This window comes from Rhincodon typus, chromosome 5 (assembly GCF_021869965.1).
Source record: "Rhincodon typus isolate 14 chromosome 5, sRhiTyp1.1, whole genome shotgun sequence".
Lineage (NCBI taxonomy): Eukaryota > Metazoa > Chordata > Chondrichthyes > Orectolobiformes > Rhincodontidae > Rhincodon > Rhincodon typus.
The window spans coordinates 21,797,429-21,811,232 of NC_063336.1; the positions used below are offsets into that span (position 1 = coordinate 21,797,429).

At 40.6% G+C, this 13,804-nt stretch overlaps 1 protein-coding gene across 1 annotated transcript; it reads right to left on the minus strand.

Annotated features, from left to right (window-relative positions):
- On the minus strand, positions 1-6,085 carry LOC125483102 (armadillo repeat-containing protein 2-like). The gene is made up of 4 exons (XM_048596692.1): positions 6,049-6,085; positions 5,802-5,934; positions 4,487-4,647; positions 1-653 (listed from the first exon to the last, which is right to left on the minus strand). The coding sequence occupies exons 1-4, from the start codon at positions 6,083-6,085 to the stop codon at positions 457-459; spliced, it is 528 nt and encodes a 175-aa protein (XP_048452649.1). The 3' UTR covers positions 1-456.
- Positions 6,086-13,804: the final 7,719 nt, after the last annotated feature.

The following is a 13,804-nucleotide window of genomic DNA, read 5'->3' on the forward strand; positions in this document are numbered from 1 at the left end:
CAATCTGACACCCACATTAAATCAAAGTGCCACAGAGTCTTTGAATAAACTCAAAATTAAGACTATTTGTAATGTACAAAAATATATTTACAGCTTTCTAAACTTATTATCAAGAGATCAGATCATTGCTATATCTTACACTGTACATTAATATACAGAAAAACATATACAAACGCCAAACATCAGATTCTACAAACCAGTTGCTTAAATGTGAAAGGTGCCATATATCCATGAAGTTGTATAAATTTTTAAATTTATATCATATACTTTCAAGAGATTCACGAGTTTGATTTCCATAAAGTAAATTAATTATAAAGCCAAATCTAAAACAAGCATTTCTATTACAATGTGACACTCAGTGGTTATATATTACTGTTTAAAAATTCAATATTCAGTATTTTAGATCAGACAAATCGAAAGACAAGTTGAGTTTTGTTTTCCTTGGCAAATAGAATATTAGAATAAACCTTTTGAAGAGGAGCAATTCTGCAGTGACGAAGATGGTAAAGCTTCTATGTGCCTGTGGTGACACTGAATCCTACGTAGTAACTGTTGAGCCACAGGTACAAACTCAGATTCCCAGCACATTTTATGATGTTCTATCAGTCCTTCATCTGAACCACTGATGGCAACATCCAATGCAATTTCTTCATCTAAGAAATAAAAGAGAAAATGCCAATTTTCAAGTAAAAATCAAAATTGATATTTTGTCTCATTTATTGATTAAATTTAAACAGCCAACTAGTTATTTACCACTAGTGATGCAGCAACTTACTACTGTACAAGTCACTGAAGTACAAAGACCCAGTGTTAAATCACAGCTTTGCCTGATATTCACACACGGGCTCCTCAGGCACTCCAGCATAAGGCGAGGGTGATGTCAGGGATGTTTTGCTTTGCAGTTCCACATCAACAACAATGATAACCAGGGAGATAGGGAGAATTTATTTACAAAATCTTAGAGTTCCAAAAATGTAAATTACAGGGTACTAAGCAGAGAAAAAAAATTTAAAATGATAGTGGTTAAGAGTTTAATGCAAATGTATAAGGTAGCTATTTTACTGTGGGAATCTTTTTTATTTACTGTGCATAAAATGGTGATAATACGCTTGAAGTTTTATGTGAGCTGCAATATGTAAAATGAGAATATAATTATAATTAAATTTGCATGTTTTAACCTATTAGTTATGTACTTCAGATTCTTTTTCAGTTTGCCTTATTGAGGTTACACATCCTAAAATATGTGTAATCTTAGCCATTTATTGTCATACTGACAGAAATCCATTCAAAGTCAGTATGGATACCTACTGCAAAAATACAAGTATGCTGGCTTGAAGTCTCAAAGTTACACTGTCAGCAGGAAGATCAGTATCTCTGCTTCAGTTACGAAAAGTTGTATAAATCATTACTTATTAAAAGAGTCAAGAAAACGGCAAAACTAAATGGAATAAAAATAATACTTACCAGCCAATAACATTTACTTTTGTAATAATATTTACTTATGTAAATTTATTGGTCTCTTGCAAGTAGAGTCATAGAGCTGTACAGCATGGAAAACAGACCCTTTGGTCCAACTCGTCCATGCCAATCAAATAAAGCCGCAACGTGACCTCCCAACTCCTATACTCAAGGTGTTGACCGATAAAAGCAAGCATACCAAACACTGCCTTGTTCACTACCCTGTTGACCTGCAACTCTACTTTCAAAGAACTATGAACCTGCACTCCAAGGTCTCTTTGTTTAGCAACACTACCCAGGACCTTACCAATAAGTATATAAGTCCTGCCCTGATTTGCCTTTCCAAAATGCAGCACCTCACAGTTATCTAAATTAAACTCCATCTGCTAGTCCTCGGCCGACCAGTTCATCTGATCACGGTCCCTGTTGTACTCACTTCTTCATTGTCCACTACACCACCAATTTTGATGTTATCTGCAAACTTACTAACCATACCTCCTATTTTCACATCCAAATCATTTATATAAATGACAAAAAGCAGTGGACCCAGCACCGATCCTTGTGGTACACTGCTGGTCACAGGCCTCCAGTCTGAAAAACAACCCTTCACCACCACCCTCAGTCTTCTACCTTCCAGCCGGTTCTGTGACCATGTGGCTAGTTCTCCTTGTATTCTATGTGATCTAACTTTGCTAACCAGTCTACCATGTGGAGCCTAGTTGAACGCCTTACTGAAGACCATATAGATCACATCCACCGCTCTGCTTTCATCAGTCCTCTTTGTTACTTCTTCAAAAACCTCTCTTAATTTAGAACTTTAACTTTTAGATCTGGTCTATCCTGTTCCATCATTATTTTAAAACTAATAAAATAATGATCACTGGTCCCAAAGTGCTCCCCCACTGACACCTCAGTCACCCGCCCTGCCTTATTTCCCAAGAGTAGGTCAAGTTTTGCTCCTTCTCTGGTAGGTACATCCACATATGAATCAGAACATTTTCTTGTGCACACTTAACAAATTCCTCTCCAGGCAAGCCCTTAACACTCCGGCAGTCCCAACCTATGTTTGGCAAGTTAAAATCCCCTATCATTACCACCTTATTATTCTTACAGATAAATGAGATCTCCTTAAAATTTTGCTGCTGAATTTCCTCCTGACTATTGAGGGTCTATAGTACAATCCCAATAAGGTGATCATCCCTTTCCTATTTCTCAGTTCCACCCAAATAACTTCCCCGGAATTATTTCCAGGAATATCCTCCCTAAGTACAGCAGTAATGTCATCCCTAATCAAAAACGCCACTCCCCTTCCTCTCTTGCCCCCACTTTCTATCCTTCCTATAGCATCTATACCCTGGACCATTAAGCTGCCAGTTCTGTCCATTAAATAGACAGAATCTACAGCACATAAATAGACCATTCAGTCCAACTGCTGAATGCCATGTTTATTCACGACACAGGTCTCCCACTCTAACTATACCTTCCCACCCTGTCCCTGAATCTCCCATGTATGAAGGAAGCATCAGCCTAAACATTTGAAGCCATATGGTTCAATCATACCATTTTCTCAACACTGTATAAAAAGTCCTCTTAAATTGTATACTTGATCTGTTGGTGATTATGTTTATTACCCTTTGCTCTAGACTCATCCATGGTTTTAAACAACAACAATACTTTAATGTACAACTGAAAACAGTAACTTAATATACAATATTACTTATTTCTAAACCCTGGAATTAACATTACATGGGTAATATAATGTGATTGGACTCGCTACAGTGAACATCAATTAGCAAATGCAATCCAGCTAGATGTCACAGACTTCTCAATAACTCCCACCAAACATTAATGACACAATAAGTCATCAAACTTCATTAAACTTCACAAAGGATTACAACTCAACCTCTGTGGACCTGGCCTTGAAACACCCTCCTAACGCCCGCTCTATTATGGATTGCTTCAACAACTGTGCATTTTCTTTCACCCTCCTGAGTTCACGCTCCCACCGAACCTAAAACTGCACTTCAGTTCTTATGGACCAGCACAACTTTAGCTTTTTGCCAACAGCCAGTTTGACCACGGCAAAATTTGCCCCTGTTTTCCCTTCAAGTTGGAATCTTGCTAAGTTGCATCAAGCAAATCCTGCTTATGGTTTTTCAACACCTACTTTTTCAGCTGCATGGAAATATTAATAATCAGACATTTTTCTGAAACCCTCATGATTTCATCCAACTCAGTGTCAGTGACTTTTCCACTTAGCTCCCCAGGATTTCTTCTTTGTAGTTCTGTCTCAAATTTTTAGCTGCTTATTTATTCCTAGAGCATCTTCTTGAGCCATTCAACCACTCTCGACTCCTTCTCTGTGAGATAGATAAGAATTTTCACTCCTAACGTGGAGTCTTTCCTTGTCTCTCTCTTTCTCCAACTATTAACAGCCATAGAATTTTTTTTCAGTGACACCCAAACTGTCTTGAGTAACCTATCAAAAACCTTGCAATAATTCCTGCCCCTATTGCAGGGCAGAATGGAATGTTGCCACCTAGCACCTCTAAAACTCCTTGTTCTCTAAATGTTACATTCTTAATGCTGAAAATGGACTTCATCACAGCCCATATGGTAACATTTGTTTTGTAATACTTCTGTAAGACTCTTTAGGAACATCTTCTTACATTAAGTATGCAACATAAATATGTATAGAGTTGCAGTGTGTCTTTGTAACAGGTTATATCAGAAGATGAGTATATGCCAGAAATTCCCCAGGATGAGTTACTTCATTGATCAGCTGACAATGAACAGGCTGCTGGAACACAGAGTGCAATCTGTAGCTATAAATTAATTCTACTTATTGTTTATTCACTGTTCATTGTTTTTCAAAAGAAAGTAGTGGAATACAGAACTCAGGTATTCTAAACAATTCCAAAATCGGTGGATACAGCGGTCAGACTTGTTAAACATCAATTTGACTGGATATTTATAAGATAATATATTACAGAAGCCACCACAGGCAAAGTGGTTTTTACGTTCTTACTTAAGTATGCAGGAAGGAGTTCCAGAAGTTCACTAGTTTCATTTTCTCCAAAGAACAACACTGCACTGGTTATTTTTTCACTATAGTTCCAAAGGGTTTTGCAGACCAGGCTGGCCAATTGCCAGTCTGTAGGCCCAAAGTCTCTCAAACAGTCAATTAACCTAGAAAATCAACAGAATACAACACATTCAATCAAAAATATCTTTTGAATCAATAGTTATTTTACTCATAACACTTGCAAACAGATTTTGGTTCAAAGTCTGTGGCCCTTTCAGTACATCCCGATCATAGCCCTGGCAGGAGTATACTAAGGGTTTGAAATTATTTTCCTAACCTAGGTTAATGTTGCAATTTCTACAATACCTCATTAGGGGTACAACATCTTTCACATTCTTAAAATGTTACCAATCAGAACAGAAGTAAGCCTATGGACTGCCAAATCTGAGAAATCTTGTGTTTCTAGGACATCATGCTCTGCCAAGAGCATGATTGGGCCCAAATACATAAGCTAGACTCCCAAAGTTTTTTTTTCAATTAATTAAATGCTTATAAAGTGGGTTGCAGAAAACAGTGTAAAAATCTGAAAACCTAGAGGGTGTGGGGGGTGCAAAATGTTTTTATCAACCCCAATTCATCATTCCTCACTCTTTTTATAAGTGCAACCCTTAGTTAACGTTAGTGCCTCTCTATTGGATGAGCACTCTTCATTTACCTGCCAATGAAAGGAAAGTTAAGGGTCATCCCCTAACCCTTAAAATTCTAGTGGGATCAGATCAGATGGCCCAGCATCTTCATAAAAACAAAACATATTTTCTTTACAAAATGATCAGGGACATGAGATTCCACAGGGGTATTTCAGTTTCTTGCTGTAGCCATGGCAAGAGGCCAGCACAATCTTTTAGGAAACGACTGTCTTCGATGTTTGTACTTCCCTGGGCACTCTGCCACCCTCCCACCACAGGATATGGAGAACTCCCACAGAAACTCAAGGTCCAATTCCTTAAAATGAAACTATAAATTAAATGGGATTGAATTTCTCGATCACTTTATGGTTAAGCTGTTTCTTAGGAGCTTTTGCAGAACTCCCCTGGTTCTTGACAGCGAAGCCTTTTTACAAAGATTCAACACCAATGCTTCAATTTAGCTTACCGTAAGACACAGTTAAGTAATTAATTTGCATTCACACTCCAATTCACCTAAATCAGCCAACAATTGAGTAAAAATATTGCAGCAACAAGCCAGGTGATAATACCTGCTTGAAAAGAAGTATTTACTGTGATACTAATTAACATGAAATTTAGAGTTTTATACTTACTTTTTTATTCCTCCATCCTGTTTCAGTATGGGTCGTTTGTTTTTATCAACTGTCAAGTTTATAAGCACTCCACAAGCAGCAAAACAGACGTCCTGGTGCTTGGCATCCAACAATGTGATCATAAATTTATCCACTGATTTACAGGAGAAAAAATAATAATATTAGGAAAAAACATTTCCTCTTTTTGTGGCAGATAAATGTTAGTTAAGAAAACCCCTCAGAAGCTACAAGTAAAGAAGAAACATACAGTTATGACAGAATTCAAACCCAGGTCCCCAGAGCATACCCGAGTCTCTGGATCACTAGTCCAAAGACAATACCACTAGGCTATCACCTCCCCTTTATGAAAAGTTTACATACAAATGAATTCGGAGCAGGAGTAGGCCACTCAGCCTCTCAAACCTTCTCCACCATTCAATAAGATCAAGACTGATTGGATAATTCAACATCTCCATTTACCCCAGCAATTTTGCTCATCAAAAGAATCCATCTACTTCTGCCTCAAAAAACATTCAGAAATTCTGTTTCCAATAGCTGTTGAGTAAGTGTTCCAAAGACATTTTATTTAACATTCATTCACAGGACAAGGACATTGCTGGTTGGGGCAGCATTTATTGCTCATCCCTAATTGCACCAAAGGCAATAGTCAACCACATTGCTATTGGTCTGAAGTCACATGCAGGCCAGACTGGATAAAGATAGCAGATTTTCTATCTTAAAGGACTTCAGTGAACCAGATGGGTTTTCCTGAAGATTAAACATAGAACAGTACAGCACAGGAGCAGGCCCTTCAGCCCATCATGTCTGTGCCAACCATGATGCCATTCTAAACTAATCCCATCTCCCGGCACATGGTCTGTTTCCCTCTATTCCCTGTCTATTTATGTGTCTATCTAAATGCCTCCTAAATGTTGCCATTGCATCTGCTTCTACTACCCCTCCTGGCAGTGTGTTCCAGACACCTACCACTCTCTGTTAAAAAAAGCTTGCCTTGCACATCTGCTTTAAACTTTCTCCCTCTCATTTTAAATCTATGCCCCTAGTATTTGACATTTCTACTCTGGGAAAAAGACTCTGACTATCTGCCCTATCTATGCCTCTCATAATTTTATATATTTTTATCAGGTCACCCGTTAGCCTCCGACTTTCGAGTGAAAACTATTGAAGTTGTCCAACCTGTCTTTATGGTAATATACTCCAATCCAGGCAACGTCCTGGCAAACTTCTTTTGCACCCTCTCCAAAGCCTCCACATTCTTTCTGTAATGTTGCAACCAGAACTACACACAATACACCAAATGTGGTCTAAACTAGTGTTTTATACAGCTGCAACATGACTTGCCAACTTTTATACTCAATGCCTTGACCAATGAAGGGAAGTATGTCATACTCCTTCTTTACTATCTTATCCACTTGTGTTACCACTTTCAGGGAGCTGTGGATTGGACCTTAAGATCCCTGTGTATATCAATGCAATTAAGGGACCTGCCATTTACGCTATACTTTCCTCTTGCATATGGCTTCCCAAACTGCATCACCTCACACTTGTCCAGATAAACTCTATCTGCCATTTCTCTGCCCAACTTTCTAACTGATTTATATCCTGCTATATCCTTTGACAACCTTCCTTACTATTCAGAACTCCACCAATTTTCATGTCTTCTGCAAACTTACTGATCAGACCATCTACCTTTTCACAAAATCATTGATATATATCACAAACAACAGGGGTCCCAGCACTAATCCTTGTGTAACACCACTGTTCACAGACTTCCAGTCAAAAAAACATCTCTCCACAACTACCCTCGATCTTCTATGATCAAACCAATTTTGAATCCAACTTACCAACTCACCGTGGATTCCATGTGACTTATTCTTCTGGACCAGCCTATCATGAGAGACCCTGTCAAATGCTTTAGCAAAGTCCACGTAGAGAACATTGACTGCCCTACCCTCATCAATCATCTTTGTCACTTGCTCAAAAAACTCTAATTTGTGAGACAAGACCTCCTTACACACAGCCATATTTACTGTTCAAAATAATTCCATTGACAATGGTTTCATGGTCATCTTTAGATTCTTAGTTCCAGATTTTTATTGAATACAAATTGCATCAACTGCCATGGCAGGACTCAAACCCAGAACATACCTGGGTCTTGGCTTGCTAACCAAATGACAGAAACAGCAGGCCATTGCATTCTCTCTGTGAGAAAAAAAAGTTTCTGCATCTCTGTCTTAAACAGATAACACTTATATAGTGATCCCTATTTCTAGATTCTTTCATAAAAGGTAACATTCCTTCAGCATCCACCTTGACAAGACTCCTCAGGGTCTCATGAGTTTCAATCGCCATATCTAACTGTTATAAACTCAGGAGATATAAGCCCAGCCTTTAAAACCATTCCAGGTATTTGTCTAGAAAATCTTCTCCAAACTGCTTCTAATACTTTTAGATTCTTCCTTAGAAAATTCTGTATACAGTACTCCACTTGTAATTTCACAAAAGCCCTGAATAATTGCAACATAACCTCCCTAAGTTTGTATTCAATTCTTTTTACAATAAATAATGGCATTCTTTTTCTAGCCTTGCTAATTATTTTCTGTACCTGTGTTCCAATCTTTTATATTCATGCACTAGAGCACACAGATCCCTCTGCAACTCAGAACTCTGCAACCTCTGACCATTTAGACAATATGCTTTATTGGAGGAGACAGACCGGTCAAAGAGGCGGGGATGGAGCCAGTAAAGGTGAGTGTAGGTGGGGAGGTAGGGAGGAGATAGGTCAGTCCAGGGAGGACGGACAGGTCAAGGGGGCTGGATGATGTTAGTAGGTAGGAGATGGGGGTGGGGCTTGAGGTGGGAGGAGGGGATAGGTGGGAGGAAGGACAGGTTAGGGAGGCGGGGACGAGCTGGGCTGGTTTTGGGATGCGGTAGGGACAGTGGAGATTTTGAAGCTTGTGAAATCCACATTGATACCATTGGGCTGCAGGGTTCCCAAGCAGAATATGAGTTGCTGTTCCTGCAACCTTCGGGTAGCATTGTTGTGGCACTGCAGGAGGCCCAGGATGGACATGTCGTCTGAGGAATGGGAGGGGGAGTTGAAATGGTTCGCGACTGGGAGGTGCAGTTGTTTAGTGCGAACCGAGCGTAGGTGTTCTGCAAAGCGGTCTTCAAGCCTCCGCTTGGTTTCCCCGATGTAGAGGGAACAGCAGATGCAGTATACCACATTAGCAGATGTGCAGGTGAACATCTGCTTGATGTGGAAAGTCTTCTTGGGGCCTGGGATGGGGGTGAGGGAGGAGGTGTGGGGGCAGGTGTAGCACTTCCTGCGGTTGCAGGGAAAAGTGTCGGGTGTGGTGGGGCTGGAGGGAAGTGTGGAGCGGACAAGGGAGTCACGGGAGAGAGTGGTCCCTCCGTTAACAGATAAGGGTGGGGAGGGAAAGATGTCTTTGGTGGTGGGGTCGGATTGCAGATGGCGGAAATGTTGGAGGAACCGGGGGAAGCTCCACCAAGAGACCCCCCCACACCCTCTTTGTAGGTTACGTGGAACAATCCCTCTTCCGTACCTACACTGGCCCTAAACCCCACCTCTTCCTCCGTTACATTGATGACTGAATCGGTGCCTCCTCTTGCTCCCAAGAGGAGCTCGAACAGTTCATCCACTTCACCAACACCTTCCACCTCAACCTTAAGTTCACCTGGACCATCTCTAATACCTCTCTCTCCTTCCTGGACCTCTCTGTTTCCATCTCTGGCAACCACCTAGAAACCGATATCCATTTCAAGCCCACCGACTCCCACAGCTACCTAGAATACACCTCCTCCCACCCACCTTCCTGCAAAAATGCCATCCCCTATTCCCAATTCCTTCGCCTCTGCCGCATCAGCTCCCAGGATGAGGCATTCCACTCCCGTACATCTCAGATGTCCTCGTTTTTCAAGGACCGCAACTTTTCCCCCTCAGTGGTCGAGAACACCCTCGACCGTGTCTCCCGCATTTACCCACACCCGACACTTTTCCCTGCAACTGCAGGAAGTGCTACACCTGCCCCTACACCTCCCCCCTCACCCCCGTCCCAGGCCCCAAGAAGACTTTCCACATCAAGCAGATGTTCACCTGCACATCTGCTAATGTGGTATACTGCATCCGCTGTTCCTGTTGTGGCCTCCTCTACATCGGGGAAACCAAGCGGAGGCTTGGGGACCGCTTTGCAGAACACCTACGCTCGGTTCGCACTAAACAACTGCACCTCCCAGTTGTGAACCATTTCAACTCCCCCTCCCATTCCTCAGACGACATATCCATCCTGGGCCTCCTGCAGTGCCACAACGATGCTACCCGAAGGTTGCAGGAACAGCATCTCATATTCCGCTTGGGAACCCTGCAGCCCAATGGTATCAATGTGGATTTCACAAGCTTCAAAATCTCTCCTCCCCCTACCGCATCCCAAAACCAGCCCAGCTCGTCCCCGCCTCCCTAACCTGTCCTTCCTCCCACCTATCCCCTCCTCCCAGCTCAAGCCCCACTCCCATCTCCTACCTACTAACCTCATCCCACCCCCTTGACCTGTCCATCCTGCCTGGACTGACCTATCTCCTCCCTACCTCCCCACCTACACTCACCTTTACTGGCTCCATCCCCGCCTCTTTGACCTGTCTGTCTCCTCTCCACCTATCTTCTCCTCTATCCATCTTCTATCCACCTCCCCCTCTCTCCCTATTTACTTCAGAACACCCTTCCCCTCCCCCATTTCTGAAGAAGGGTCTAGGCCCGAAACGTCAGCCTTCCTGCTCCTCTGATGCTGCTTGGCCTGCTGTGTTCATCCAGCTCTACACCTTGTTATCTCAGATTCTCCAGCATCTGCAGTTCCTACTATCTCTGCCCCAACAGTGATCCTTGTTCCACTGCATTTGTTACAACTGGTCAAGCAGAAATTGATTCATTTATGTCTACTCTCAGTTTCTTGTTAGCTAGCTAATCTTCTATCTGTACCAATATGCTATTTTATTCTCTGCAATAATCCATGAAGTAGCACCAGATTAAATGCCTTCTGGAAATCTAAAAACAGTACATCCATTGGTTCCCCTTTATTCATAGCACGTTACTTTCTCAAAGAATCTAAATAAATTGGTTAAACATGATTTCCCTTTCATAAAACCAGGTTCACTCTGCTTGAATGCCATGAGCTTTTTAATTACTCTGCTATAACATATTTAATAATAACTCCTAATCTTTTCTCTATAATAGATGTTAAACTAACTGGCTGTAGATTGGGAGACAGGAAGGACTACAGATGCTGGAAGCCAGAGTCATTAGATGTGAAGCTGGAAAAGCACAACAGATCAGACAGAATTCCTGCTTTTTGTCTCCTTCCCTTTTTAAATAAAGAAGTCACATTCATTGTCTTCCAGTCTAACAGAACCTTCTTAGAATGTTGGAATTTTGCAAACAAAAGCTAACCAATGCACCAAAATATCACCTTAGCCATTTCTTTTAAGACTGTAAAATGAAGCCCATTATGACCATAGCATTTGTTGGCCAGCAGCTCCAACATTTTGTTCGGTTTCACCTCTCTGGTGATTTGTAATTTTCTTGGGTTCCTCACTTCCTTTCATTTCCTGATTTACATCTTTTTCTGGGATGTTACTTGTAGGTTTTATAGTGCAGACCAATAAAAAACTAGCCATTGAATTCATCTGCCATCTCTTTCTTTTCTGTTATTAATTCCCCAGGCTAACTTTCTTTAGGCCCAACGCTTGCTTTGTTAACTTTATTAAAAATATGTAGACAAATTCTACAATCTGTTTACATATTTCTCGGTCGATGTTTCTTGTATTCTAATTTTTACCTCCTTGTTAACCTTTAAAATTTCATCATGCCCTCAGCACACCCATATTCAATGAATCACTATTACATAGAATAGTAGAATCATGGTGTATTACAGCAGAGAAGGTGATAATTCGGACGTTTTGTTTGCTAAATATTTTGAAGAGCAATCTAGTTTATTTGATCTCAATGTCTTGTTCCCCAAATTCCTGTAATATTTTTCTACAAATTTATTTTTACTTATTTTTTGTACGTTCATGCTACTGACAAGATCAAAACTTAATGCCCATCCCTAATTGCCCTTTAGATAGTGGCATTGGGCCACGATTTTTTTGAACCAATGCAACTATGTTCAGGAGGGAATATCAGGATTTTGATCCAGTATTTACTTATTTCTCTTATGAAAGTCACGGTTGAATCTGTTTTCACCAATCTATCTGACAATTCATCCCAAATCCTAACCAACTGTTGCACAAAAATGTTTTCCCTTATTTGCCTCTGGTTCTTTGCCAATCACGTTAAATCTGGTTACTGATCTTTCAGCTAGTGAAACAACTTTCTTTATTCACTCTATCTAAACCCTTCATATTTTTAAACACCTCCAATTAATCTCTTCTTAATGTACTTTAAGGAGAACAACACAGGTTTCTGTCTATTCACATAACTGTAATCTCATTCCTAGTACCATTCTAGTAAATCTCTTCTGTGTTCAAAATCTTCGTGTCCATCTTAAAGAGTATTTCCCAGAGTTGGATATTATAGCAGCTCGGGCTAAATGAATGTTTCTAACGTATTGACATTACTACTCTGTGCCTTTACTTATTCTGGTAGAAGGGTCAAAAACCAGCTAACTCAGAATTAAGGCAATTAGCAAAAGAACCAAAGGCAAATATGGAAAATCTTTTTTACGCAGCAAATGGTTAGGACCTTGACTGGACAGCCAGGGAGCTACAGACAGATTCAATCATGTTTTTCAAAAGGGAAGTGTACAAGAAAACAAAAGGTATTGCAATTAAAAATTGGGAAGAGAGTGGGACTAACTATATTGTTTTTGCAGATTAGATAGGCCATTCTATGATTTGACAGTTCCAAAAATAAAAGTCAGGATTTAGTTTAGGCAGGCAGGAAAGTGGAATTGAAACCACAAATAGATCAGTCATCAACTTATTCGATGATTTCATCTGTCACATGACTGCCCATTCCACCAGCCTATGTCATCTTAAAGTCAATTGTTATGCTCCTCACTGTTTATTACACTTCCATGTTTTGTGCCAATTTCATATTCTGAAATTGTGCCCCACTCTCCCAAGTCAAAGCCATCAATGGAAATCAAAAAAACACAGTGGTCCGAGCACTGAACTTTGTGCCCTTAATCACAAGAAGTTTAAATTCATTAGGAAATTTTGTATCCATGCTGCTACTGTTCATTTTGTCCCATGGACTGATTTGCCACACTTATCTGGTAATTTATCAAATGCCTATTGAAAAGTCATACACTCAGCAATTGCACTGCCCTCATCAACGCTCTTTGTTAGCCAAGTCAAAATTCAAATGAAATTAGTCAAACACAAAATACCCTCAACAAATCCAGGCTACACTTTGCTAGTCTGTACCTACCCAAGTGTGTGTTACTCTTCTCCCAGATTATTGGCCAAGATTTTAAACGGGCGACTATTGTTATACGGGAGTCTGATTGTCGAGTTGAAAACAACTGTGATAAATGGTTTTCCTGAACTATCAGCAGTTTTTATTTGCAGATGAGTTTTATTTTCTCTGTGAGCTTTCCACCCACAGGCAGATTAAGTGATGGCTCGAGGGAATCCTCCAGCACAAGGCCACAGCCAAGGAAATCATGTAGCTCTGTTTGGAAGCATGGGGAAGTTATCGAGATTGCAGAGAAAAGAAGCAGTTACAAGGGTTTACAAGAACAAATTGTAGTCAGTGGGGGTCCTGCATACAGGAGGGAACAGACAGAGAGAGTGTGTGTGTGTTTGTGTGTGTGTGTGTTTGTGTGTGTGTGTGTTTGTTTGTGTGTGTGTGTTGGAGGTTTAACTGTGTACCATGTTGGACCAAGAGGAAATAGTCATGCTCCTCTTTGTCCTCAAGCAGTGTTAAACAGGGATTTTGTTTTTCTGTGATAGTAGGAACTGCAGATGCTGGAGAATCCGAGACAACA

What these genes read in the sequence shown, in the direction of transcription:
- LOC125483102 (XM_048596692.1), bottom strand. Translation starts at nt 6,085, where the DNA reads ATGCTCTGGGGACCTGGGTTTGAATTCTGTCATAACT. An exon ending in GTTTGAATTCTGTCATAACT is followed by an intron (nt 5,935 to 6,048) that starts GTATGTTTCTTC and finishes CCTGTAAATCAG; the next exon opens with TGGATAAATTTATGATCACA. An exon ending in CAGGATGGAGGAATAAAAAA is followed by an intron (nt 4,648 to 5,801) that starts GTAAGTATAAAA and finishes TTGATTTTCTAG; the next exon opens with GTTAATTGACTGTTTGAGAG.